Genomic DNA, 27,632 nt, shown 5'->3' with positions numbered 1-27,632 from the left:
AAAAACATAGTAAGCTGCCTATCTAGACAGCATTCCTGATCATTATATTAGTCACCTTTATCACATCCTATTTAGGTGTGCACCTATGATGTTAAGAACTGCAGTTAAGGTAGTCCTCTTACCTAATTCAGACATTTGAACCTACATTATGTCGAAAACCTCCATGATTTAAATGGTCAAATGCATCTATTAAGACCACATATGCTGTTTAGGTAGGAATCACACTTGATTTTACCGCCTTGATTTGACTGTCAGAACAAGCTTGATGTTTCAAAAATGCTGTCTTGGTAGGCTGCTCACTTGGTTTTGAAACATATGTGCTGATCTATAAGTGCCACTTATGAAATGACACCGTTTTCGTGATGTTTTATTTTTGCTTGTGTCTTGTATGACTCTTGCATGATTCTACTGTGCTGTGTCAGTGTTAGCATGCTAGTTGCCTTATCTCTGCTGCTCTGTACAGATTGTATGTAGCTCGGCTCTTAAACGGGACTCAGATGCTTTGTGTGGTGTTCAGCAGAAGCATTGCTGACTCTCTCTCTCTCCTTTGTTTCTTTGTGGGCATCTGTAGAAGATCTCTCAGGACAGAGAGAAGTTTGCAGATGAGGACAGCATTTTCTTCACACTGGGGGAGTGTGGACTCATCTCTTTCTCTGACTACATCTTCCTCACAACTGTCCTCTCCAGTAAGTGTCTTGAGTGTGTTTTGTGTATATGGGTCAATGACATGACTCTACATTTTGGTGTCCATTTGGTTTAATTAATTATAAAAAGGTTAATATTTCTAAATACATTTTAAAAATTACTTGCACACGTTCTCCTTTTTGAGGACCAAGTCTAACATTTTTTTGTTTTTAATTCATTTTGAGAGAACATTTGGGGGATGAATTGATCTTGTCAAAAAAAAAAGGTGAAATTCTCAATAAAGAACCGTATTAACTAGTTTGGCATTATCTAACATTTAATAGAAAATAAAAGTAAATGGAGCACCATTGTTCTGAATATTATAATTAATTTGAGGAATTATGGGAGTCAAGTCAAATTCCTGAAGTAATCAAAGAGCCGTTTTGTTATATTGTAATATTTTCCAAGAAGACCATATGACAGGAAATTATATCACAGAGAAGGACCCCTGGTGACACTAACTGCTGCATGCAAAGTTTTGTAATTCTCTTTCAAATGTGAGATAATTTGACATTTTTAGGGTATGGTGAGGGATTACTAGATATACTTGTCAAAAATGATATTACGGCAGCAATACATAAACATTCATGATTATTATAAAAATGAGTATTATCTATTAAAAAATGTGGTTCAATGATATATTATTTTATACAACTTTATTATTAAAGCTCTGTAAGTCTAAGATAAAATAATCATGTTGCACAACACAAGTGTTTTTAAAATCTTTAGCTTTAATGCATATTTCTATTCCATTCACTTTTTTTCCAATTTTAAAGGGATAGTTGACCCTAAAAATGAAAATTATTACACCATGATATACTCACCCTCAAGCCATCATAGGTGTTTATGACTTTCTTCTTTCAGACAAATAAAATCAGAGTTATATTTAAAAATATTCCAGCCAAGAAAAGCACATCCATCCATCATTAAAAGTGCCCCACACAGCTTCTTTGGAATTAATAGAGGCCTTCTGATGCAAATTGATACGCTTTTGTAAGAAAATATCTGTATTTAAACCTTTATAAACTGTGATCTCTAGCTTCTGCTAACTGTCTTGTGTGCGTCCACACTGTCCATGAGAGAGTGCCATTCCTGCAGATGACGTAGGATGCAGTCGTAGCGTAGGCTCTGATGAGAAGTGATGGAGGCGGAAGCACAGAGCAGAAAGCAAAACAAAACACTGGTCACAAATTATTTTTAAAGAAAAATGTTGTTTGATATCGATATAAACCAAACAAAACTTTGCTGTAAACAAAACTGGGTTCTCGAGAGACTAGCATATTCTCACCGGAGTCTACGCTACATCTAAGTCCAGCTAGCAGAAGCTAGAGATTCTGGCTTATAAAGTTTTAAATATGGTTAGTTTTCATACAAAAACACATTGATTTGCCTTTATTAACTCCCCAGAGCCATCTGGAGTAATTTTGTTATGATGGATGGATGCAGTTTATTGGACTTCTTTTGGACTGTTGAATATCACCAATTCACTGCCTTTATAATTTTAAATTAAATGAAAAATAAAATTTATGCATTAGGCAGATGCATTTTTTTAATTACATAATATCAACATAAATACATTATGTAAATTTTAAAACATGTTTTTAAAAGAGTTTTGAATTTGTATTTTATTTGTATTTGAATTTATTTCTTTTAAAGATCATTTTTGGTGTTTTGCCTTTATTATGATACGAGAGTGGAGAGCAGACAGGAAATGAAGTGGGGGCGTCCTCACACTGGGATTCGAATTTGCGAAGCCTGTATATGTCGACGCACTGCAAACTAGGCTATCGGCACTGATGTGTGTTTCTTTTAAATCTCTTTTTGTTTTGTTATGACTATTATGACAGTGTTGTTGGACTCAATGCTGACACCTACTGGTGTGGATGAAGCATCATAAATGCAAGTGTTTGTGCTTTTTCACCTGGTAGTTTATTCTGTAACAAAAAGTTTATGATAATAAGGGGGTTAAAAGGAAAAGGTGAGCAGTATTGGGTCATGGGATTTCAACATGGCTGCCTCTATGACGGTGGACCACACTTATGTAGACTATAAGTAAAGCGCTTTTATAAGGCCTCTGATATAACTGAATCTTTATTTGATGTGAGTAGAATTTTTTTTCTAGGTTTTAAGTGAAATTATTGATAAGTGAAATACATTTTTATAGAATTTTTTTATTTTAATTTTTATTTTTTTTTTATTTTTTTGCATTTCTTTTTTTTATCAAATTACTTTTTGTGTATTAGTGACAACAGTTGAACATAAACAGTTCACAAACTTCAGAAGTGTATGTTGGATGATTTTTGTCTTTTATGATGACAAGGTTCTGGAATGTTCCAGAAAGCGCTAAAATATTCTAGAATGTTACAGAAATTTCTAGAATGTTCCCATCCTTGTAAAAGCAAAATCTTTTAAAAACGTACAATTAGTGCAAAAAATGTATCGCTACTTAATTAATATTTCATAATTAATTATAAAAGTTCTAAAATGTACCTAAATATTTACCAAAATATTGATGCTTCTTGAAAATAAATATTACAGTAACAATTATCACCACAGAATCATGTAAATAAAACTAATTTTTGTCACATTGTGTATTATTTTTGTTAAGAAATGCAGAAATTGCATTTATGTGTTATTGAAAGTAAATACTGTTATATACTTGGGTTGCAAGCTCTGTTTCGTTCCCTTTGCAGCTCCTCAGAGGAATTTTGAAATCGCCTTCAAGATGTTCGACTTGAACGGAGACGGAGAGGTCGACCTTGAGGAGTTTGAGCAAGTAGGTGAACACAAAGACCTTCAAAAATACAGACGAACACATTCCATTATTACACTGTCAGAAAAAAAAAATAATAATTATGCTAAAATTGTTATTTGAGGCTGGTGGTACAACAGCTTGTGACTTGGGCAGTATCCTCAAAGGGACATCTTTGTACCTTATTACTCCTAAAAGATTCATAGCAGTACCTTGAGGGTACATATTACTATTCTAAGGTACTATTACTGTTTAGGGGTAGATAAAGTTGTCCCTTTTGTTGTGTACTACCCCAGTGACAAGCTGTTACTGCATCTAAAGGTATAACCTGTAGTGTAGCCCAAGGTGTTTTTGCACTTTTTTTTTCTGTCATTGTAGTAGCCGTGTGTATTTTGGTTACTTGTGTGTTTGCAGCTGTTTGTTTAGCTTATGTTTGCCCCTCAGGCTGTATTTGTCTTTCATTTGCAGTCAATGTGAGTCATTCACCTGGTAGTATCAGGTCTTTCTCTTTCCGAAAGCATTCTGGGTATATGCAGTGCCTGTTGGTAAACACACAGTATGTGCTCAACCATGCAAATATAGTGGCCACATCAAAGATAATATATTTAATGCTCTTGTCTGTGGACACTGGACCGCCAGTAGAAAAGTCGAGGAGGTGACATTCAAACCATGACTGATTTAAAGGCTCAGAGCATAGAGTTTCGCCTGTTTGTTGGCCCGATTTTTAAGACATTTAGAAATGGAAACTTCATTCTTTCATAGATCATTTAATCACTTTTCCCAATCGAATCAATTCCCGATGGATAAAATCCCAAACTATGTTTATATCACTTGGAAATATGTCAAGTTGATAGATGACCTTTAGTTTGGTATAGTACCATTTATTAAAATTGATTATTTAAACAGCTGAGCTCATTATCCTAAATATAAGCTACTTAAAGATAGCCAGTATGTTGTGTATTAATAGAATGTGAATTTAACACAATTGAAGAATTTAAGGTTAGAGCTATTTGTTTTAGGAAACAATTTTTACTCCCTCTCATAACATCAATCTTTTAAAAATGCTACAGTTAGACTCTATCAAGGGAATAAATCGGAGTCCTCTTGGAATGATTGATTACGCAGCAGTATATAGTTATGCAGTCTTTTATTGATAGTTATCTTTAGTTGCACACACACCTCACTGCCCTTATTCCCAGAGAGCCTCAGGAGTTAAATACCCTTGATGTCCTAGACCGTGTCCTAGTCCTCCAGGTCCCTGGACACCTGAACATTTACACCTTCACCCTGAAAAGATCCTTGAATTCCTCCCGGAGCTCTTCAGCTTGAGTTCAGTGTTCACCGGTGACTGATTAATAATACGTTTATAACTGAAAGAATGAGGCTTCTGAAGAAGAGAGGAACTTCTTTTCTCTGTCCCCCTCCTCTTAACCCTAATTCTTCTGTTCCTGTGGAGCATGGGGAGGATCCTCAACCACATGTTCCTCGTTCTTTTCCTCCTACCAATCCATCTTCTTCTCCCTCTTCCTTAAAGTCCCAATGAAATCAAAATATTTTTTTTAGCTTTTAGTATTTATGTGTTAGCCTTAAGGTTATGAATTAGCTGGTGAGTTCCAAAACAATGACAAAATTAGCATTTAGGAGATATAAGAATTCAAAACTTAGTCTCTCACTTCCGCTAAAATGGATCACGGATTTTGATGACATCACATCGCACTTCATCTTCTCATCAAATCTTCCGTCCAATCAAGTGCTCTCTAGAATCAGAAGCACCCGCCCCCTGCACTATAAATAAACGCTGAAGTCTCAGCTGTAATCGGTCACTTGATCACAGAATTAGTATTGTCTGTACGGTGAATGTCACGGAGTGCACTATATAGGGGACAGGGAACGATTCAGACCGTCTAAATATGCTTTCCATTGAGGAAAAACTATTCTGGTTGTTTTCTATTCTAACCACCGCACTGCACACACTCTGCTCCGGTCCAGAGGCACCATAGCACGTAGCGGATCACATGCACACCTCGGTGCAGACACAGAATGCTGTATTTTATAGCAATATTGATGTGATTGTGGCTGTCATACCATGTCACATGCATCTTTAATGAGCTCAACGGCTCTGAATGATCGGGCCAATCTGTGGTATAAACGAACACTATAGGCTATTAAAAAAGGGGTGGGGCTGCTTGATATGTCCCGCCCTGTCTTCCTGTTTCAGTTAAAAAGACATCAACACATAGAATAATGCTAATTTCTCCTTCGATGTTCTCCTCTTCCTCCTACTTCCCTTAATCCTCCTAATTATGTTCCTCCACTTTCTCTTCCTCCCCCATCTTCTTAACCTCCTCTTCTACCTTTCGTATCCTCCTCCCCTTCTTCTCATCCTCTTCTTCCTCCTTTTTTCTCAACCTCTGTCTTTTCTCTTCTGACTCTTCCTCTCACAGGTGAATACTTGTCTTGTGTTAAAGGAGATTCCTCCTCCCTCGAATGCATTATTGCGAGAATGCGAGTTATTTAGATGAGTTCTTGTGTCTGTTCTTCCAGGTTCAGAGTATCATTCGTTCTCAGACCAGTATGGGCATGAGACATCGAGATCGCTCCACCACAGGAAACACTCTGAAGACAGGATGCAGTTCAGCCCTCACCACCTACTTTTTCGGGGCCGATCTGAAGGGCAAGCTCACCATCGGCAGTTTCCTGGAGTTCCAGAGGAAATTGCAGCACGATGTGCTAAAGCTTGAGGTACAGCACAGAAGTCAGGGGAGATGGAGAAGTGTAGATTACATATGAGGGATGACAGAAAAATAAATTGAGGTTGGAAGTTGTCAGCCAATGTCTCCAATGGAAGCAGAGACTCATACATAATTTACTAGGCCTGCCTCCCTTCCAGGACGGCACACAATATTCTGTGTGGAATAAGGAGGCATTAAACCTAATTTATTGTTATGGGAAAAAAGAAAGAAAGAAAGAAAGAGAACAATACTCGCAGGTCTGAATAAAAGAATAAAAAGGTCTAGATAAGGAGCATTAATTTCCCCTTGTGTCCTTTACAGAAATTACCTGTTAGTGGGTAATTAACACACACACACACACACACACACACACACACACACACACACACACACACACATACATATATATATATATATATATATATATATATATATATATATATAATTATAATTATTAATATTTGTTTAGCAAAGACGCTTTAAATTGATCAAAAGTGATGATAAAGACATTTATAATATAATTTATATATTTCTGTTTCAGATAAATGCTGTTCATCTGAATTTCAAAGAAACCTGAAAATATTTTAGTCAGCTGTTTTCAACATAATAATAATAATAATAATAATAATTTCATTTTTGAGCAGCAAATCAGAATATTAGAATTGTTTACTAAGGATGACGTGACTCGAGTAATGATTTAAACAAATCAGCTTTGAAATCATAGGAATAAATGCCTTTTTAAAATATATTCAAATAGAATACAGTTATTTATTATAAATAGCAAAAATATTTCCAAATTGTACTATTTTTACTGTACTTTTGATTAAATAAATGCCGGCTGGGTGATCAGAAGAGACTTCTTAAAAAATTTGAAAGTCTTACTGTTCAAAACTTTTGACTGGTAGTGGATAGATAGATAGATAGATAGATAGATAGATAGATAGATAGATAGATAGATAGATAGATAGATAGATAGATAGATAGATACATAGATAGATAGATAGATAGATAGATAGATAGATACATAGATAGATAGATAGATAGATAGATAGATATCCATATGCATAAGTGTGTGTGTGTGTGTTGATTACCCACTAACAGGTCTGAGTAACACAGTTTTTGTAACAGTTTTGTCTCAGTGTGTTCTGTTTAGTATTTTTCTGTCTGAAAATACTAAAAGCCTGAACCTTTTGCACAGCTTTTGTGAATTTTGAGTTAATATAGAAAAGTGTTGATGTCATTTACCACCACTAAACTGAATTGGTAACTATTAGTCCATTATAAATGGTCGTCCTGCTCTTTAGATGTCTTAAAAAGTCCAAAACAACTTGGTTTGTAAAGAGTGTGGTGTGCGTGACAGTGGGTGTAATGTACCCTCCTCAGTGTCTGACAGGGTGTCAGTGCTTCAGGCAGATCTCTGTCTGCCTCTCTCTCTCTCTCTATCTATCTGCTCTTTGAGATGTGCTGAGGCTGCAGATATTCCTCAATCTCACCCGTCTTCTGTCTGTAAACCGCTCCCACACACAGGACGGTCTCGTCTCAGTAGACTGAGCTCCTAAACCTGAGATTACAGACTGCAGAGATGAGCCTTCACTGTCTCAGTCCTGACAATCACTAATACAGAGGGAACAAGTGCTTAGACCAGAACAATCTGTCCCTTTCACACAAAAAAAATAGCTCACCCAAAAATGAAAATGCTGATATTAATTCACCCTTGTGTTTTGCAAACCTGTATAACTTTATTTTTTAACTCTGATGGGGGACACAAAAGATGAACTGAAATGTCATTTATCATTTTTGGCCGAAGCCCAGCACTCTATGAATCAGCTTGTAGTAGGGGTGTATGTGATGCTAAATTCTTGTGCAGATGTTCTTTGGTTCTGCTGAGTGTTTACTGTGGCTGTTACCAGCTGCAGAAAGTGATAGTGGTGTGTTCTCTCTCAGACTCGCACTCTAATCTTTTACTTCTCTGTGGCGTGTTACCTGTTCTGGTGAAAACATAAAACAAAATGCAACTGAACGTGATCCTGCTATGGATATATGTTCACATACAAACTGCCGCAGCTTTGAAACCCATAATACTCACATTTATAATCATAATACCAGGAAAAACTGATGGTGGCAGACAGGACGAAATGTTCTAATTAAATGTTAAAGGTTCATCTGAGGGTTTCATTCGGTCCCTTTGTAACAAGAAATCAGAACTAAGCATAGCAACTCGATGTGCTTTTAAAGTTGGGGTGAAACGGAGGTAGCACCTAATCTTTTCTTATATATTGTGACGTACATCCAAATCAGACATATTCTCATAAAAGAAAAAAAGCAAGGCGGGGACTTAGTTCTACCCATCTGTTCGTTTTATTCATCAGGACGGAGTCAGATCTCAATGTGTGCTTGCAGATTCACATTTATTTATTTTTTTGAAAAGGTCAGGGTTTTGTCTGACTGAATAATTTGAGAAGTCTGGTAGGTGTTACCAGAGAGAAAACTGCAACTGCACTGGAAGAGTTAGGAAATTTGCATGCAATTTACATTTCAGATTAAATTTTGAAGTTAAAAAGTGCTCCAAACTGTTTTATGCTTTACTTGGTTAACGGCTAGATAATCTAGCTAGTTCTTAAGACACAGTCTTAACATGGTGACTATGTTTACACAACTGGACCTTGATGTCCAGAACCGTACATCATCAAAACAGTAGATCATGTTTGTTATTTTTGCCTAATAATTACTCATGAGCTAATTGCAACCAGCCATCTATACACCTTACTGTACCAACCATTTTTTTAGAGTGACATCTATGCAAAATCTATAAATAAACTCACTATGAATGTGCAACTGAAGCTGATAGCTTTGCATTAGAAACTGAAACAGATTGAAGTTCAGAATAGTTTTCCACCCTGGCTTTCAATGTCAGTAACCTCAACATTCACAATGGTTGAGTAGCTAATGGCTGAATTTTCATTTCAGATGAATCTAATGGTCAAACCCTAATGCATTGTAACCAGAGAGAGCCGTTCGACTTTTACTGTCAGATCCTTTATGACCTGGCACAGCTGTGTCCACGCCAAGTATTCAGCTGAACATGAATTGTAAATGATATTGAGCAGCTGAGCACAAGATTCACTTCTCAGACCATTATTCAGCATTCCTTCTGTGTGTGTGTGTGTGTGTAGTTCGAGAGGAATTATCCCGTGGACGGCAGGATCACAGAGAAGCAGTTTGGAGGCATGCTGCTGGCCTACAGTGGAGTTCAGTCTCGCAAACTCAAACAGATGCAGAAGAACCTCAAGAGGATGTTCAAGGATGCTCAGGTGGGCGATCCGCCAGTCCGAAAAACTCATGTTTGAGAGGTGTCTCTATTAGAAGAACACCGTGGGTCCTCACTCTCTTTAATGTGACTGAGCGCCTGTGATCTTACAATCTTTACCCAGTCATAGTCTATTATAAATAACAGTTTGTTAATATGGTGTTTAAAAAACATGTCTTGTAATTATCAATATTCAGTGATAAGCATCAATAGTTGTACTCCCCGCTTTCATTTGAAACAGATTTTTTATAACAATTTAAGTCTTTATTCTAATTTTTTTTTTGTTATAAATTTAATAATTTATTTAAAAAACAATTAGATTTTTATATTCCTCCAATTAAAAGCACTGCCACTGTAGCCAAACGCATTTAGACAGATGTCAGCGTTTAGGCATTGCGTCATCCTTTGTGATGTTTGTGTGTTTTTAACACAGTGTGTACAGTTAAAAATAGCTTGTCTAATTAAAGTAACATTTAAAATCATGCTCTGAGCCCCCAAGCCTCTTTGATTCCTCATAATTTGACATTAATATACAGTAGGGGTCAGTAACCTTGTTCACAGTGTTCATTTAGATGATCACAGAGGTGAATGAAACAGCAGTAGGTCACAAATGGATCATTTGATGAGTAACACATTATAGCCTGATTATTATATTGAGTAAGAATACATCAGGATTCAGAGTTTTAATGGCTCATTATACTCCCTGAAATGTTCTCTCAATAGTGCCGTTTTATGCATGTCTCTCGTCCTCTTATTAAGAGGATAATAAAACTATATTTACAGGCTCTGTGCAATGTGCAAACTCATCTCTATTTCAGAGCTAATGTCATCTCACATTCATTTCACTCTCAACAGTCTTTACTAACCGAGCTGAATAACCAGATGTGTCGTAAAATGATTCAGCGAAACAAATTGCTTTATTAATGCGGTTATTTTTTGCATTTTCCATTTCTCTCTCACAGGGCATCACGTTTGAAGAGGTGGAGAACTTCTTCACCTTCCTCAAGAATGTCAATGATGTGGACACCGCATTGAGTTTCTATCACATGGCAGGTGCCTCGATTGATAAAGGTAACGGTGTACAAACACATGAGCGCTCAGCCAGTTCCCTGTGAACATTTCGTTTGGAAGCAGACTGAAGTTGTGTTGTGTCAGTGGGCAGTTTGTGGGCATGTTGTCTGACTCTTGAGTCCGCTACAAGACTAACTTGGCAATGCAAGAATTCCCAGCCGTAATCTCCATATTGCATCACCTCTTCCTGTTCTCCTCCCTCGCGCTCACTCAGCCAGATGTTTTCCATTTCACAGCAGCTGGCGCTCTTCCCAGCAGTACTTTAGCAATCTTCTCTCCCGCCGGCTCTTCACATGCACACGGTCCTCTCTCTGTATTACCTGGACATATTCAGGCAATGCTGAAAGTCTCTAAAGTGTCATTAGATGTCCTTCTAGTTTAAATACAATCACTTTTCCAGTCCTCCAGCCTGTATTAGATTTCTGTGCAGGGATACAGCTTTTTAAGCTTGTGTGCAGAGACGACTTACAATGTTCTCGAAGAAGAAGAAGAAGGTTTGAGTTGTGCTTGCTCATGCAATGCTAACAGCCACAATCATTTTGATGTGGCATTGCTTCGGTGTTCTGGGTAATAGAGTGCATTAGTGCCCTCCCACTTTTTCAGCAGTGCTGGTTCCAGAATGACTTTCCCCAGAGAGATTTTAAAAAGGTTTTTTGTTAAAGAATTATGAGCCATGAAACAAACCAGATGACTACGAGGAGGATCACAACAGTAAAACTAGGGATGGACATATCAATCCTGAAGTGTCGATGTACAGTATATCGATACTGATTCGGGTATTGAGACTAACGTTACTCAAATAATAATATTGATCGATGCTAAGGTTTATTTTATTTACCAGTGATTTGGTTTATTATTATTGCTATTTCACAATAAACAAATGTAATTTGTAGCCTACGCGGTTGCGCAATTACATTTATTTAAATTGAACGTTAAAAGTACATATTGTTCATATTAAAAAGTTAAAAGTCCTGATTGTATTATTCTGTAATGTTAAAATAAATATCAGAATAAAAAGGTTGTATTTTATGCGTGCAACAGCCTATCACTGGCAGTCCCTTATGAAAATGAACGAAATGGTTTTACTAACGTGACCATTTTTAACTTTAGCATTTGCAGATTTCCATGCTTACCAATAGAGTTAACATATTTTAACAATGTGTTAGCAAAAACATAACCTAATAACAATTATGGCATGTTGAATGTTAAAATGCATTTCAAAAATAAAGTTAAGTGGCCATCATTACCCATTTTACTCTTGGTAATTTAATGATTTAACAAATTTCTTAATTTAGAAGCATTGTATTAGTATCTATATCGACGATATTTAAGTATCGGTATCGTATCGAAAACAAAAAAAACGCCCATCCCTCATAAAATCTTTGATTTGAAGCAAAATATATTGAAAATCAGACAAAAAAAAAGGTATTTTGAAAGCATAGTTTGTAGATGACTTGGTTATATGCGTTGCTAAAGATGATCTGATCGGTGCATTTTTCTGTGCAGCATCATGCTTAATATGTTTTTGTTTGTTTTTTACTACAAATTCCACTGTTATTCACAATATATATTTTTTTAAAGCCCAAACAAGCTTTAAAGCTCACAACAGGTCTGTTTATCTGTTATTAGCTATGTCTACATCCACCTATTTTCATACACATTTTGGATTATCGCATAAAAAACGCTGGATGGAAACACCAAGATGTGCATAAATTCTGAAAATGTGCATTTAAAACGTATGCGCACAATTGAGTTGGATAAACTTTTTATCTGATAAGAAAACATTTGCATGAACTACAATGGAAACACATTTACTGAACAAATTCCACCATGCGCATGCGATGGGACAAACCAGCAGACCGATCTCGTTCACAGCATCTTTATGTTGTTTTGGTCATTCTGAAATGCTTTCTGTATAATCACTGTCTTAGACAACTGCGTTCCCAGACAGCAGGCATCCACCTCCGAAAGCAATGATCGCATCAGTGTGTTACGTCTGCTCTCTCTGAAGCGCAAGTAATTCATTACATATGGAAGTTATTATATTCAGGGGCTTGTCCTAGTTTTCAGGAAGCGACGATTTTGTTCTCTTTGACTCGTTGGATGGAAATGGTGCTTTATTCGCAAATGTTTTAGTTTTGTGCATAAGTTAAATTCGCACCTTTGGATGGAAACAGCTATTGTTGAAAATTGTTTCGAATGAATGGAGTTTTTACCTCCAGGACCTGATTGTTGCAATCTGTTGCCAGATGGTTAAAAAATAAAAAAATAAAAGTAAAAAATCCAACCCCAAGTCTCTGTAATATATTCTGGTCTCTAGATATGGTTTAAGTACCTGCTTCAGAATGAGTCTTGGGTTTCTTTTTTTACCCAGATTATCGTTCCAGAGGCTGCACAAATGGCTCAAGGTATCAATAGATTGTAAAGATGTGGACACGCTTCCAAAAGCAGTCAGAAAATCATTAGTTGTCAGTGAAAGCTGGTGATCTGAGGTGAAATAAACATCCAGTACTGCGTCTCTGCTCTTCAGTGCATCAGGGCTGCCCTCCGTACAGCCGCACACTTCCACACAGACCTGATCTCACAACTGATTCCTCTCTGTGTAGGATGATAACTCCGTGTCTCTCTTTCATTTCTCTGTCCATCTCTCTGATCTCTAGCCCATAACACTCAGAAAATGGGAATCACTGATCCTCATGAAGACAAAAGAGGCTTTTTATCGGCTTGTCATCTTCGGAATCGCTTTCTTTCTCGTCTGTATTCTGATCTCAAGGCTGTGTCTGGAAGGCCGGCTACTGTGATGGATGCTTTTTGGCTTGTCTGGTTTCCCCATCACCCTTCCTGTTCCTGTGAGCACTAATGACCTTCTCTTATGTTCCGGACAGGCACTTGTCTCACTCTTTGACTGTAAGAGATGTGCAGAACAATATATATTCATAATTATAAACCGAATCGTTCATGATAGTAGGTTGTCATGGATGATAATTGAAGGTATTGCACAAGATTATTTTGTTTAGAGGATATCACACAGTTTTGTTCCTACATCTAGCATTTTGAAGTGTCTTGGAGATGTTGGCACAGTTATTCTGGATGATGATGAGATCAGATCTATGTGTGGAGCACAAGCAAAAATCTCACGGGATTATTACATTTAATGGCAAAATGATTTGGAAATGTAAACCGATATTTCCACAAGTGAATGAAATATTGAAGGCATAAACCTATTTGTAAACCCCAAACGACAAAATGAGAAATCAAGCCAAAAACTCGTTTTCCGTTTGTTAAACTTAATGGAATGGAACAATTTCTCGTTATTGAATTTATGTTCTCTCACTTGAATCCTCTTGAACCTTTTCGTTTTCAGTTTTTTAATTGAAAACGGATTTGGAATGGACGGAAGATACCCTGATTTTTTTTGTCATTTTACGTTGTTTTTTTTTTTGTTGTTGTTGTTTTTTTAGTACATTGATTTTGGGCTTTTGTCATTTTTATATTGTCTTTAAATATATTTCTATTTAGCTTCATTTTTATTTCAGTTTTAGTCATTTTTAGTACTTTGTTACTTGTCAAGGTAGCATTTCTAAAGGTTTTTTTTTAATTTTTTTTATTAGTTTTAGTTGTAAGTTACAAATAACAACACTGGATTTAATTATTTGAAATAATAATATATATATTTATGTTTTTTTTTTTTTTTTTTTTTTTGTATTGGGCATTTTACAATTGTCTTTTTGGCAAATGATACATGCTGCCTTTAGAATTATTGCTAAAGCAAGGTATTCTTGGCCGAATAATGAAATAAGCAATGTTTTGGACTGTCTTGGGCTTGTCCATTATACCTTGAAATGCTGCTTATGGAGGCAGCTCAGGTTTAGGAATAGAGCTAAAATGTCCCTCTTCCTGATGGATATCACTGAAATAGATGTCATGAGCTATCACTCCTGTCTCTGTGACAGCGCAACGAGAGAAAAAAAGGGTCAGAGGAGCAGCCCAGGCTTGTATAAGAAACCCTGTCTGTCAATCATGCTGCAAATTCACTGACATGGAGCGTGGAGTTCGGAAGAAAGTATGGTTGAGTTATAATGTTATAATATAATTTAAAAAATGAACTGTATCAATGTATCAATACCAATTACATTATTTGTATGACGTGAATGAATGGAATGTGAACATTGGCAATCTGCAACCTGAAGACGTTTTGTATGTAATTATTTTATTATATTTTTTCCCCTCTAAAGGACAATGTTACATGGATAGTAACCGAGGTTCTTTAGTTTACCGAGGACACAGCGCCATCTTTAGCTCGCGGTCGTTCTGTTTCTGTCTGTGGTTTTCTTGTGGTATCTGTGAGATGTCCTCAGCAGGGAATGAATGTCCAGAATTGATCAGCACTCTCCAATCATCATCTTCTCTCTTCACAGCCACCATGAAGCAGGTGGCCCGAACCGTGGCCAAGGTAGAGCTGTCCAACCACGTGTGTGACGTGGTGTTTGCACTCTTCGACTGTGACGGTGAGTGTGTGTTTATCAGGTCCCTGTTTGAAAGCAGCAGTATCATTCTGTTAGACCGATGACACTGGTTGATACACTGATGGACTATTAAGTGCTTCTAGTATTATAGCAGATCAATATAGCAGATTTTAGACTTTAATGTTTCAAGTATAACATCAGATCAGATTATAACAGTCATCACTAAATATCGAGGAGACACTGTGATAAGTTTTATGATTGTGCAACCTAAGACTTTTTTTTGGGCAATCGTAGCTTTTTAAGATTTTGAACATTTCACAACTTTATTTAATTTGTTTTGATACTGAAATTGTTGTCAGACAGCTGGTTCTTCTGTAAATGGGTGTTTGTGTTTGTGTGTTTGTGTGTGTGTGTGTGTGTGTGTGTGTGTGTTCTGGTTTTGTTTTGTTGTTTTATTTGCTTATGTGTTGTTTTTGTTCAGTTTTGTTTTGTGTTCTGGTTTTGTTATACTTGAATATACAGATAGTCTTGACACATTCAGAATATGAAAACTTAATTTGTACCATTTCAAATTTTTGTGCTCTTGTGTAGTTTTATTTATGCAAATTCTAATTCTATTTCCATTTCATTCATTTTTCTAGTCTTTGTTTTTGATAATGATAATAATAGTAGAGCTGTCATCGGGCTTTAAAAGTGAGGCCCGACAGTATTCGGCCTGAGCCCGACAAGTACATTTTGATTGACAGCTTTTTAAAAGCCTCAAACCCGTTTACAGCCTGACAATCAAAACTTTTCCATACCTTAGACCTTGCTTTAGTTTTTTATTTCAGTAGTTTTTTTTTTTTTTTTTTCATGATAATAATAGTGGTCCATTCACAGTAATTTGTTTAGTCATGAATATAGGCGTGTTATTAATTAATTAACTGATAACTGTATTTATTCATTTGAATTATATTTAAGCATCTTTAAACATTACATATTTTCAGTCGGGTCCTGTTCCCCCTATGGCATGGTGCTATTTATGCCACAAATGTTGTATTTTTTTTTTTTTAAGTACAATTACATGAGCACATCACCAAACCTGCTGCATCAGTACTTTACATTCTGCTGAGGGTTGAGAAGCATACGGAGTTGGGCGGCACTGACGGTGTTAATTACCCTTCATATTTCTCTCTCACACTCTATTTAATTTGCTTTTCTTTTTAGGAAATGGGGAGCTGAGTAATAAGGAGTTTATCTCCATCATGAAACAGCGGCTGATGCGTGGGCTGGAGAAGCCCAAGGATATGGGCTTCACCCGGCTGGTGCGCTCCATGTGGAAGTGTGCCCAGGACACAGCCTGGGACTTTGCCATGCCGAAACCGCAGTAACATCTGAGACGGCCGCCCGTCCATTGATGTTACGCTCCATATGGAGTATAATTAATCATTAAGGGATGAACTCCTCTGGAAGGCACATCTGATAACGCATGCTACGATGACTACAGTTCATCCTCAAGCCCTCCTACAACTACTCAACATCCAGACAGAGCTCACTATCTTGTATTTATTCCTTCTGTCGGACAGTTTTGGAGTTGAATGCACAGTTCTGCACACACTAGAATGTGATTGTAGCATGTGAAAACATCAGCGAGAGGTCTTCATCAAGTGCCATTGGTCTGAAATGAATGTTAGGAGTCACACATATAACTCATGATATTCAGCTATGACTTTAAAACACTCACCATCACTTCTTCAGCAAAAAGCTCTTTATTTTGCACTCCTCTTAAAATGTGTCTCAGTCTCCAGAACGGATGTTTTAGCATCCAGCGACAACAAGCTATTTTTATTTAGTTGTAAGCTGCATTAATGTTTTGAAAATCTCGTTGTTGAATGGCTTTGTAAGAGTGACGCTGGAAGAATGATAATATTAAAACATTTTACAGTCTGTGTATTTGAGTTCTTTAATAATATGAGGGGGGTTGATTATTAGATTAAGGCTTGAATCCCTCCAATGGTAACATCTTTGCGTCTCACTTGGAGCCAGTAATAAACCGCCACTATGTCGTCATAAGAACCAGTCGGATGTTTTGGATTCAGATTAGACTGGACCAAGGTTTGAATGTAACCGTCACAAGGAGAAATGCCCCAGTTTTGAGCACTTTTGGTTTGGAACGACCCTTCAATATTGCGTCCATGATTGTTTTCAATCCTAAGTGCCCTTCGGAGGGCGATATATCCCGTTTGGAAAGCATCGTGAATCGTTTGGGAGTCGTTGAGCAATTGAGGTAAACATAAATGCACATTATCTATTAACCGTTAACATACATAATCTTATTGTATTATCAAAGGAACCATTTAGAAATTATTATCAGTATAAACACGGCCCTCATCCCTTTTACCGCATCCTATACATTTGACAATTGTAAATACTCAAAACATGCTTCATCTTTAGTCTTCAATGAATGATAGTTAAGTGGGTAAATCGGTTTTAAGAGTTGGCATAAATATGGATTCACTTTATTTATTGGTAGACATTTCGGCAACCCTCATACAACATTAAACCGCACACAGCCGAGCTTCTATGGGAACTTGGAAAAATTTGATCAAAAACAGACATACTGTTGAGTTTCAGTCCAAGTTTTAATTACAGATACAATACTGATTATAAAGGAGACCAAATGACAAAATCCTGGGTAATGTATGAAACCATAAAAGATTAAAACTAAAACCTAATGAGGGGGATTCATGTGTTATTATTGTAAGGATGGTCCAGTGTCTGTCAAACAGAAGTGGGCGGAGTCATTCACAACAGTTTCTTCAAATCACAGATCACCAGGCTCAAGATACATGGATAGGCTCATAAAATGTTAACGCAAGCACAACAATTACATTTCTTTGACGTATAATAATAATAAAAAAGAAAAACACTCCGTCATTTCTAGTACATTAGCAATTACCTGTTATAACAACCGTTCATAATTTGTCATGCCAACTTTAAGAAACATGTTACAGTGAAGCCCAAACCATATTTTACTCATAAGCTAATCAAAAGGCCTAAACACAATGAATTGGCACCACCATGTGGTCACCGTGTCTAACTGCATGAATGATTGGGTGTTTAAAAAACAAAACAAAAAAACCCATCCCCTCTATTCCTGCTGTCTTCAGTCAATGTGAGTGGTACACCTCGCAGAAACCGAGGGTAGATGGGTCAAAACAGTGCTGATATGACAGACATGGAGAGTTCAGAGGTTCTTTAGTTTGTGATCTCAGTCACTGTCGAACTTAATGGAGTTCACGGAGGTGGAGATTGCGCCGCCACTGTAACTGCCACGCTTCTTCTTGGTCTTCTCATGCCGGAAAGATTTGCCCTTAGTAAATTTAAGCACGCTGTTGGCCTTCTGGCCCCAGTCACCGTTGGCTCCCATCTAGAAGAAAATAAGAGACGAACGTATTATACGTGCACAAAGACTCTCCTTACAGTAAACGCTCAGCTAATATGCATTCAGGTTTAATATCTTACCTTTGCGTCGAATGAGTTGTCTGCCAGGCGGGGGTCCACCTCAATTTCCTCGTCTCTTACTCTACGGAAAGGAGCATTGCTTTCCTTTATAAGTCACATGACAGAGAGACAGATATAGAAAATAAGTGCATAAACAAACTGTGAGTGGAGCGGAGCTGGAATGAGGAACTCTTGCCTCTTCTCAAAGCTATAAACTGGTTTCAAATATTAATTTAAGCACGAGTTTTAAAGGGGCCATAAACTACTTCTGTTTTTTAATTTTGTACTGTTCTCCGAGGTCCACTTGTAATGTTATCAGGATTTTTACATAAAAAAAACATTTACAAGAAGCTATTTTCCGTCCGTTACTTTTGAGGCGTCAGTTTTCAATTGAGGGACACAACAATAACTTGGATTTCGTTACAAATATTGTAATTTGTGCTTCGAAAAATAAACGAGTAAATGATCGGTTTGATTTTGGGTGAACTATCCCTTTAACACTTAAAGAAATGTGAAGCACCAGTGCTGCTCGCATCAAAAGCAAGATTCACTCGATACTGATGCTCAAATCCTAACATTTAGACTGATATAGTCACCTCCAGATCCCTGGGAGTGTGTTTGAATATGCACTGTACAAGAGCCGACATCAACACAATCACAAACACAGCCCTTTACCTTCTGTTTGGTTCTGGGAAACGTCTGAGGTGTGGATGTGGTGAGTTTTGAACTCTTGGGTGTTGTCGTTTCTTCCTCTTTGCCCTTTTTTTTGCTCTTTGCCCCTGTGATCATAGAAAAACTATTTTTAGTGGTTTACAATTGTGCTGAAGGCTAAATGTCTTAAGAAAAAAAAAAAAGGATAAACATCGACAGTTTAACGCCAATGTAACCAATGCCCTCTCTTCCAAGATCATCTGAGTGTGAGGCCTTGACCTGCCACAAGCAATCTGACATTATAAACATCACAGGTGTGCTGCCAATTTTCATCCAAAACAGCAGATAAAACCATAAGAACCTTGAGTGCAAATAATTCAAATCCAAAGTAGTATGGCTAAAAACGTTAATATTTGCATGTGACGTGTCTGTAAGACATGCAACTTGTGTTATATCAGATGCAACTTGGCAATAAACCAACTGTGGCGCTTCTCAACTGTTTTTCTATGTAAACATGCACTAAATGTACATTTTTGATGGTTGCGCTCACATTTTCAGAAGACCATGTTGAGAGTTTGTTATTTTTTCCATTGCACTGACCTTTGTAAAAAGGTCATGCCATTTACAACATGACAAGTTAAACTTATGTCTCAAGATATTTTTCCCCTCATAATGAGCTGCCCTTTATCGAGCATAAAGTGCTGATTTACGGTTTCTTGGCGTATCACGGGCCTTATTTGACAGGTTTGATTTTCAGTGTTAGTGTAACGCATTTAAAGTAATACAAACTGGCTTGAGAACCAGTAACACAAAAAACACCTTGCTATCAGATAAACTGAGTCCAGTAAATACCGTTTGTTGTGACAGGAGTCTTGGCCGTCGTTTCCTCTTCCTCCGATGAAGAGTCCTCAGACGAGCTGCTGTCTGCTGTGGCTTTAGCAGCCTGTGCTTTCGTAGCAGGTGGTGTTTTCACTGCTGGTGTTTTAGGAGACTCTTCTTCATCAGAGCTGCTGTCACTCGAGGAGGAAGACTTTGCCGTCTTCTTGGCCGGCGTCTTCGCTGCAGAGGTGGGGGTTTTTGTTGAAGCAGCCTTCCCGTTGGTGACGGCAGGCTTGGCGGGAGTCTTCTTAGCCTCGGTCTCGGAGTCAGAGCTGTCAGATTCAGAGCTACTGCTCTCGGCTTTCTTCGCACTAACTGGAGTCACGGCCGGCTTCGCTGCTGCTGCTGCTTTGGGGGTCACAGTAGTCTTCACTTTCTTCTCTTCTTCACTGGAGCTGTCCGAATCACTGCTGCTGGACTTAGCGACGCTCTTACCGGCTGGAGCAGGTGGTTTGGAGGCAGAAGCAGGGCTCTTAGTCGTAGCAGCCGCTGCTGGTTTAGCTTTCTTCGCAGCTGGAGTCTGGTCTTCAGAGTCAGAGCTGTCGGTTTCAGAGTCAGAGCTGCTGTCAGCTGGTTTAGCTGCAACTGCAGGTTTAGCTGGGGTGCCCTGTTTAGACACCGGTGTGGTGACGGCTTTCTTTTGCGGTTCCTCGTCTGAAGAGCTGTCCGAGTCGGAGCTGCTTTCCGCTGGTTTAGCGGTCGGTTTGGCTGCAGGAGTCGGTTTGGCTGGGGCAGCAGGTTTAGATACCGGTGTGCTGGCTGGTTTCTTTTGAGGTTCCTCGTCTGAAGAGCTGTCCGAGTCAGAGCTGGATTCAGCGGGCTTGGCTGCAGGTTTAGGAGCGCTCGAAGGCTTGGACTTAGCTGCTGGTTTGGCAGGTGCCTCGTCCTCAGAGCTGTCTGAATCTGAGCGAGATAAAATACATCCATCAGCTAACACAATCTTGATAAACAGCGTCCAGATGATGATACTCCATTTCTCTAGATCTCTGCATTCACTGCCAGTTTCAACTCTGTAAGACTCAATATTTCTAAATGTAAATGACTAGCTCTACCAAGCTCCAAAGAGAGCAAGCTTAGGGCTTCAGTAAAATTGGGTGCAGAAGATGTAGATATAGAAGCTTCTTTGTATGGAAAGAGAGAATCATGAACATCTCTATTTGTGTTCCATATATATCAATCATACATGCTGCAAATGACATGAAGGCAAGTAAATAACGATCACATGCAAATGTTGTGTCTTTATGATGTGATGACAACTGACCTGAACTTGAGGAATGGTCTTTCTTAGCAGGGGTCGTCTTTGGAGGAGCAGCTTTAGCAGGAGCAGCCTTGGCTGGGGTTGGTTTTGTGGCAGGTTTGTCTTCCTCAGACTCGGAGCTTGATGAAGACGATTCTTCTGCAGCAGGCTTGACTTTAGCTGCTGTTTTCTTGGCTGGTGCAGGTTTAACAGGGACAGCTTTAGCTGCCGGTTTCTTGACCACCTCCTCCTCCTCATCGTCAGAGTCTTCAGAGCTTGAAGATGAAGCCTTGTCTGCAGCTGGGGTCACTTTTGCGGGTGTAGATTTAGCAGATGCTGCTTTTGCGGGTGTAGATTTAGCAGATGCTGCTTTAGCGGGTGTAGATTTAGCAGATGCTGCTTTAGCGGGTGTAGATTTAGCAGATGCTGCTTTTGCGGGTGTAGATTTAGCAGATGCTGCTTTAGCGGGTGTAGATTTAGCAGATGCTGCTTTAGCCGGTGTGACTTTGACAGCTGGCTTTGCTGCTTCGTCCTCGGAGCTTGAAGAATCTGAACTTGAAGAGTCCTTTTTGGGAGCAGGAGTGACCTTTGTAGGTGCTTTCTTAGCTGGGGCTGCTTTAGCCGGAGCAGCTTTGGCTGCTGGTGTAAACAAAACAACAAGCTATATTTTTCATATGTAAAACTAATGTAAAGCATAATGAACACTAGTAACTGTAAGATTGATTATCCAGAGCAAAGTGTTTTTTCTGCAAAGAGTTCTCAACTTTTGAAATGTTAACTTTCGGCTAATTTAAACTATATGGTTTTAAGGATAAGTCTATCTTAGGACCAGACATGCAAATTAATATGTGCTAATCTTCGTATATTACATAATTGTTACATAGCTTTTTTTGTGCTCAAATTATGCCTTTTGTACTATGCTTCGATACAGAGTGTCAAAAAATGATTCATTCTTGTGTATTACAAATATAACTTACAGCTAATTACAAAAAATCAACGTAGAATTGAATTGTATATTATTGCACCATGCTGCTTAACATTATTGAAGGTCTGTGAGAATCTATGGATGAAGGTTTACTTTGATTATTAACATTGCAACCATTATAACACTAATCATTACTGTAATGTACACTTCAAACTCTTACCAGGGGATTTGGCTTGAGCGGTCAGTGATCCAGGGGGCGGGACGGCACTGAACTGTCCTGTAAAGAGAGATGCTCTTCAGTTTCGTGTTCAACTCTTCTTTTTCAGAAACTCACTTTTCAGATTTCTTAATATGTTCAAATGAGGCAAGCTTAGGACTCATTCTTGGACCAAAAAAGCAGTTTAATTATGTTGTGATCGCTTGATCCAGTAAATAAAGCGTAATGACGGAGACAGGGTGATCGTTTTCGGTATAAAGTCAGATCACTGTAATACTGGTTGTTTGGGAACACTGATATATGCCGGAAATCCCATTTCTTAATGCACCTTTACGATCAAGCAATGTAAAAGAAATGTAGTAATACCAGTCTTGGGTTTCTTAGTAGGAGGTGCATCTTCCTCGTCTGAGGATGACTCCTCACTGCTGGACTCTGCAGGTTTAGCTGGAGGGGTCTTCACTGGGACTGCTGTTTTTACGGCTTTCTGTGATCAAGTGAGAGGAACTAGTTGTGAATAAGCAAGCAAACAATTGTAGTTTTTATTCTGAGCAAAAATACAATTAATCATAGGTATTCAGGTTCTATTATGGTTAGATTTCTAAAGCATGATTGCGCTGGAGATATAATCTGTAGGTTGAAGTACCTTCGCTGGAGCCTCGTCCTCAGATTCACTCGAGCTGTCCTCACTGCTGCTGCTGTCCGGCTTCTTCTGAGCTGCAGACACGGGAGTGGACGCCGGTTTAGGGGTCCCCGCCACAGGCTTGGCCTTTGCTCCTGGAGACCACAGATCACCACTTTGATTGTGTAACTTACTTTGAACAATTATACTTGAAAATAGGAACTCTAGTGGTGTTGACAAATCTTTGCATCGATGCAATAACAGAATAAATTATAGCCTTCTGACATAATTTGCATACACGCATGTCACGAGAGTATTAATGCACTCCCTATTTTAAAATCTGAGCTTGGCTTTTTCCTGTTGCAGCTCTGCACAGATGAACCAAGTGATCACACTGATCACACTCGTCAAAGGTTGAGGAATGAAACGGCAGAATTACTGTAATTTAGAAATAGACTATTACATGCAAAGATTACACGCAATCTTTAACGATTATTAAATTCAAGTGCTTTGTCATGTTGCTGGTGACAGCTCTCTTACAACATGTTTAGCTATCACAGATATTATACTCTGCTTTTTTGTTTTCTGACTGAAAATGTAGCCAAACTTTGGAGCACGCTTAGATTAGCGAGAAAGGCCCTGGCAGATCTCTAGGTCCGGTCATCACAGATGAAGAAAAAAAGCACATAAGAATCGATAGATGGAATCAGACTTTCCATTTGACAAGTATTTCGATTGCATCTACTTATGATACAAAACTGATGCAAACAATCAATTATTTTTTTCAGAACAGATCATCTTATGTGGAAACAGATCTGTGCATTAGTGTGAATGCAGTCTATTAAAGCTGCCACTGTCTATGAGCTCATCATCACTAATAATCAAATGGCAATAATGCTGATTAAAAAAGAAAAACCCATAACTACTATTACTTGTAAACTTTCCGATACTTAAAGCACTCTTAGATACTGAAAGTGCTTTTAGTTTATCCCCTGTAATTGTCTTTTCCCCCCTTACTTTATATTTGCTTGCATGTTTGAAGCTATATTTACTTTTATTTCTTAATAATACTATATTAATTATTTTAAAATGTACCCTGCTTATATAATTTAATAAAAATGCACAAAATAAATTTGATATTTACATTTACTCATTTAGCTGACGCTTTTATCCAAAGCAACTTACAATTGCTATATATGTCAGAGGTCGCACGCCTCTGGAGCAACTAGGGGTTAAGTGTCTTGCTCAGGGACACACTGGGGTCTGACAGTGGATTCAAACCCGGGTCTCCCAAACCACAGACGTGTCTCTCATCCACTGCGCTAACACCACCCCTCATATAATCATGATACTGAATTGAATCGCTGACATAATGGTAATGGCAGTAAACTGTGAACCTTGTGTTGATTCAGACCCTAATGACCTCATGCTTCCGCTCACCTGTCGCCGGGGGTTTGGCCGGCTCCTCCTCCGAGTCCGACTCCTCACTGCTGGAACTGCTGTCTTTCTTCCTGGCTGCGGCTGCAGGCTTCACAGCTGCAGGCTTCTGTACAACAAACAAACAGATCCAGATTCAGGACGAGGCATCCTAGCAGAGTCGAACCACACAAGCTCACATGAACAGCTACAGCTTCCTGACCTTTGCTGCTGTTTTAGCCTGAGCTTCATCCTCCGAGTCGCTGGAGTCTTCAGAGCTGCTCTTTTTAGCAGCTACAGGCTTCTTTGGAGCAGGAGCTTTCGCTGTTAGATGCAAAACATTTAGTTAAATACTTAGTCATTCATATTTAAGTTAAATACTAGAGTGTTTAAACAAACAACTGCCCAAAATTTTAGGTCAGTAAGTTTTTAAATAAATACTTATATTCAAGAAGGATGCATTTAAGAACATTTTTGACATTTCTGAAGGGTCATGTGACACTGAAAACTGGAGTAATGATGCTGAATGTTCAGCTGTGCCATGACAGGAACAAACTACATTTTAAAATATATTAAAATAAACTTTTTATTTTATATTGTTATAATATTTGGTTATACTTTATTTCAAGGTTTCCCTGTTACATTAGAGTACTGAGTAATATTAATTAACTACATGTACTTACAATATGGTTAGGATTTGTCTTAGTGCTACTTGCATGTAATTATCTACACTTTGTTATCATAAGAGCAGTACGTGTAACAAGGACAACATAAAATAAAGTGTTACCTAATATTTTGCATTTCTGATCACGTGAATACAGCGTTGGTGAGCTGAGCATAAGAGAGAAAAGCTCTGTACCTTGTAGGGGTTTTTTGGCAGGTGCTGCAGCTTCCTCTTCACTGCTGGAGTCCTCACTACTGGAGCTCTCCGCATCTTTCTTTGCCTTCTTGGCTGATGGGCCGTTGACCGCCGCAGGGGCACTGGTGACCGCTTTGCGCTTTTTGGTTTCTGGGGACCTTGTGCAGACAAATCATAGTTAGTACAAGCCAACAGTGACAGCAAAACTACAGGTATATGACCAAAGCATAATTCGGATGGGACTAGTTTTACAGGGGTTGGTTAGAGAAATCGGTGTTTCACAGACGCACTTGGTGATTTTAATCCCGTCTGAATCTGTTTTTTTCTCACACAATGGCTATTGTAATAACAGCATCAGGGAAGATTACTCACGTTAATTTATGCACTCAATGATAATGTTTTCATTACAGATAAACCTTTAGGAAAATTAAACATGGGTTTATCCTACTACAAAATAAGAAAAGTTAAACTAAAGAAACCACACATTCACATGGTTTTGCTATACTAGCCATATAGTATTTATTGTGTAATAATACTAATGGTAATCAATCTGAATGATTATATGCAATGCACGCATACAGAGCACGTGATCTCTGTGACGCCCAGACCCTCACCTCTGTAATAAACACGGAGATAATAGTCCCGTCCGAATTGGTACATGAAAATCACTTCAGGTGGTAAGAATCGAAACTCAAACGTAGATTAGTAAACTAGTCCCGTACGAATAGGGCTTGAGAGTGGCCCCATTCAAACACTCATAAGACACAGCTTGTACATACTTCACCCAGAAACTGAAGATGTCCATGAGACGCTCCTCATTTTGGTCTTGAGGTTTCTAAAGAGATGAAACAGACACAATTGTAAATTATATATATAATATAATTTAAATACGGTAAAACTCGCACAATCAAATTGTAATACTACATAAAAAGTACAATTTGTGAACGAATCCTGAACTTTATAATCTTCTTAAGAGTCAGAGATAACGCTGAAACTTATGTGGCTACAGAACACGTGTGAATCATTCAAGAAACTGTTGGGTTATTCCACATTGATTTCTTGTTTACTTTGATTCCCCTTGGCATTTGTTCTCCCTTTGCATCTTCTCGTTTTTCAGCTTATGTTGTATAATTTTATTATTCTTATATAAAGACAAAAGACAGCACTCAAACTATTGAAAAAAAAAAAAGAACCATGATGAATAATTAATTCTGTACAGAGAAAAACAAGTTAAATGTGTAAGAAAAACTAAGCTGTGATGACACGGGTCAAAATGTTACAAAGACCAGCAGAAATTACAAGTAATTAAACACATCCTCAACATGAGCTCATATACACGTGTTCCACACAGAGCGCGCGTGTCAGTTCCATGCGCGTGCAGGACTCCGTGCGCCGATAGACACGTTACAGCACAACTACTCCCGCGCACGCGAGGGGATTTAATACACAAGTAAACGGGCTCTTACCACTTTAGCCTGCTTTAAAAACTCTTTCGCGGCTTTGGCGAACTTGTTTTCCACGAGAAACGAGTAAACATGCTGGTAGAGATCGCTGGGCACCGTGCCGTCCTGCGCCATCTTCGTTCGCTCGTGTGGAGGAGGAGCGCGATTGGCTATTTCACCGTCACGTGGCGTCGCTGGAAATGGCGCACAGTAACTGCGTCACAATTCTTACGCGATCGCATTACGCAGTTATAAATATTCTATACTTCTTTATATAGCTCATTCTTTTCTGTATCAGACTGTAATATTCTCTTTGATAATATACACTCTAGCATACCGCAGTTAGACCAGGAATTTAAAGACTTGTGTGAGGCTGACATCAAGATAGAGGAATTAGATAAAGCAATAAATAAATTATCTTCAGGAAAATCTCCAGGTCCTGATGGCCTTACTTCCGAATTTTATAAATTTTTTAGGGAAGATTTGAGGGAACTATTATTTCAAGCCTTTCTCGAATGTATCCAAAATAATTCACTATCTTCAACCATGAAACAAGGTCTAATTACTCTTATCCCCAAACCGGGTAAAGATGCACGACATATAGATAATCTTCGCCCCATCACTTTACTCAACTGTGATTATAAAATTCTAGCGCATATATTTTCCAGTAGGCTCAAGAAAAATATAGATCAAATAATTAGTGAATCACAGTCTGGTTTTATAAAAGGTAGGTCAATACATAATAACATCAGATTGGTTTTAGATATTTTAGATTATCGTGAATATATTGAAGATGAAGGCTATATTCTCTTTTTAGATTTTAAAAAGGCATTTGACACAATCTAACATAATTTCATATTTTACTCCCTCGAAAAATTTGGTTTTGGCATGA

At 38.1% G+C, this 27,632-nt stretch overlaps 2 protein-coding genes across 7 annotated transcripts in view; one reads left to right on the top strand and one right to left on the bottom strand.

Annotated features, from left to right (window-relative positions):
• The window catches only part of LOC113057283 (calcium uptake protein 1, mitochondrial-like), a 68,484-nt gene extending 51,544 nt beyond the window's left edge, over positions 1-16,940 (top strand). For all 3 annotated transcript variants that reach the window (XM_026224568.1, XM_026224567.1, XM_026224566.1), the window contains 7 exons: positions 572-686; positions 3,378-3,460; positions 5,981-6,178; positions 9,342-9,479; positions 10,438-10,546; positions 14,965-15,054; positions 16,219-16,940. In XM_026224568.1, coding sequence (XP_026080353.1) covers positions 572-686; positions 3,378-3,460; positions 5,981-6,178; positions 9,342-9,479; positions 10,438-10,546; positions 14,965-15,054; positions 16,219-16,382 — 897 coding nt within the window. In that variant the 3' untranslated portion in view covers positions 16,383-16,940. The remainder of the gene's footprint in view (positions 1-571; positions 687-3,377; positions 3,461-5,980; positions 6,179-9,341; positions 9,480-10,437; positions 10,547-14,964; positions 15,055-16,218) is intronic.
• A 672-nt stretch (positions 16,941-17,612) lies between these two features.
• nolc1 (nucleolar and coiled-body phosphoprotein 1) lies at positions 17,613-26,922 on the bottom strand. Of its 4 annotated transcripts, XM_026224564.1 has the most exons (14): positions 26,765-26,922; positions 26,078-26,133; positions 25,299-25,456; positions 24,663-24,763; positions 24,464-24,569; positions 23,048-23,178; positions 22,771-22,888; positions 22,408-22,464; positions 21,649-21,901; positions 21,287-21,588; positions 19,999-20,928; positions 19,171-19,274; positions 18,517-18,600; positions 17,613-18,421 (listed from the first exon to the last, which is right to left on the bottom strand). In XM_026224564.1, the coding sequence occupies exons 1-14, from the start codon at positions 26,873-26,875 to the stop codon at positions 18,263-18,265; spliced, it is 2,670 nt and encodes an 889-aa protein (XP_026080349.1). In that variant the 5' UTR covers positions 26,876-26,922; the 3' UTR covers positions 17,613-18,262. The 4 variants fall into 4 exon arrangements, with proteins under 4 accessions (XP_026080349.1, XP_026080346.1, XP_026080350.1 ...); XM_026224561.1 differs by having other exon boundaries at positions 21,287-21,901; XM_026224565.1 differs by having other exon boundaries at positions 18,517-18,577; positions 21,287-21,901.
• Between the last annotated feature and the right edge of the window lie 710 nt (positions 26,923-27,632).

Source organism: Carassius auratus, chromosome 38, assembly GCF_003368295.1.
Source record: "Carassius auratus strain Wakin chromosome 38, ASM336829v1, whole genome shotgun sequence".
Lineage (NCBI taxonomy): Eukaryota > Metazoa > Chordata > Actinopteri > Cypriniformes > Cyprinidae > Carassius > Carassius auratus.
Note: the sequence above shows the minus strand (reverse complement) of the source record. Positions and strands in the feature narration are given on the sequence as shown.

Coding starts and splice junctions, on each gene's coding strand:
- nolc1 (XM_026224561.1), bottom strand. CDS start 26,875: ATGGCGCAGGACGGCACGGTGCCCAGCGATCTCTACCAGCATGTTTAC. Junction 26,134..26,764: donor TTTTAAAGCAGGCTAAAGTG/GTAAGAGCCCGT, acceptor TCATCTCTTTAG/AAACCTCAAGACCAAAATGA. Junction 24,764..25,298: donor TGCCAAAAAACCCCTACAAG/GTACAGAGCTTT, acceptor TGCATCTAACAG/CGAAAGCTCCTGCTCCAAAG.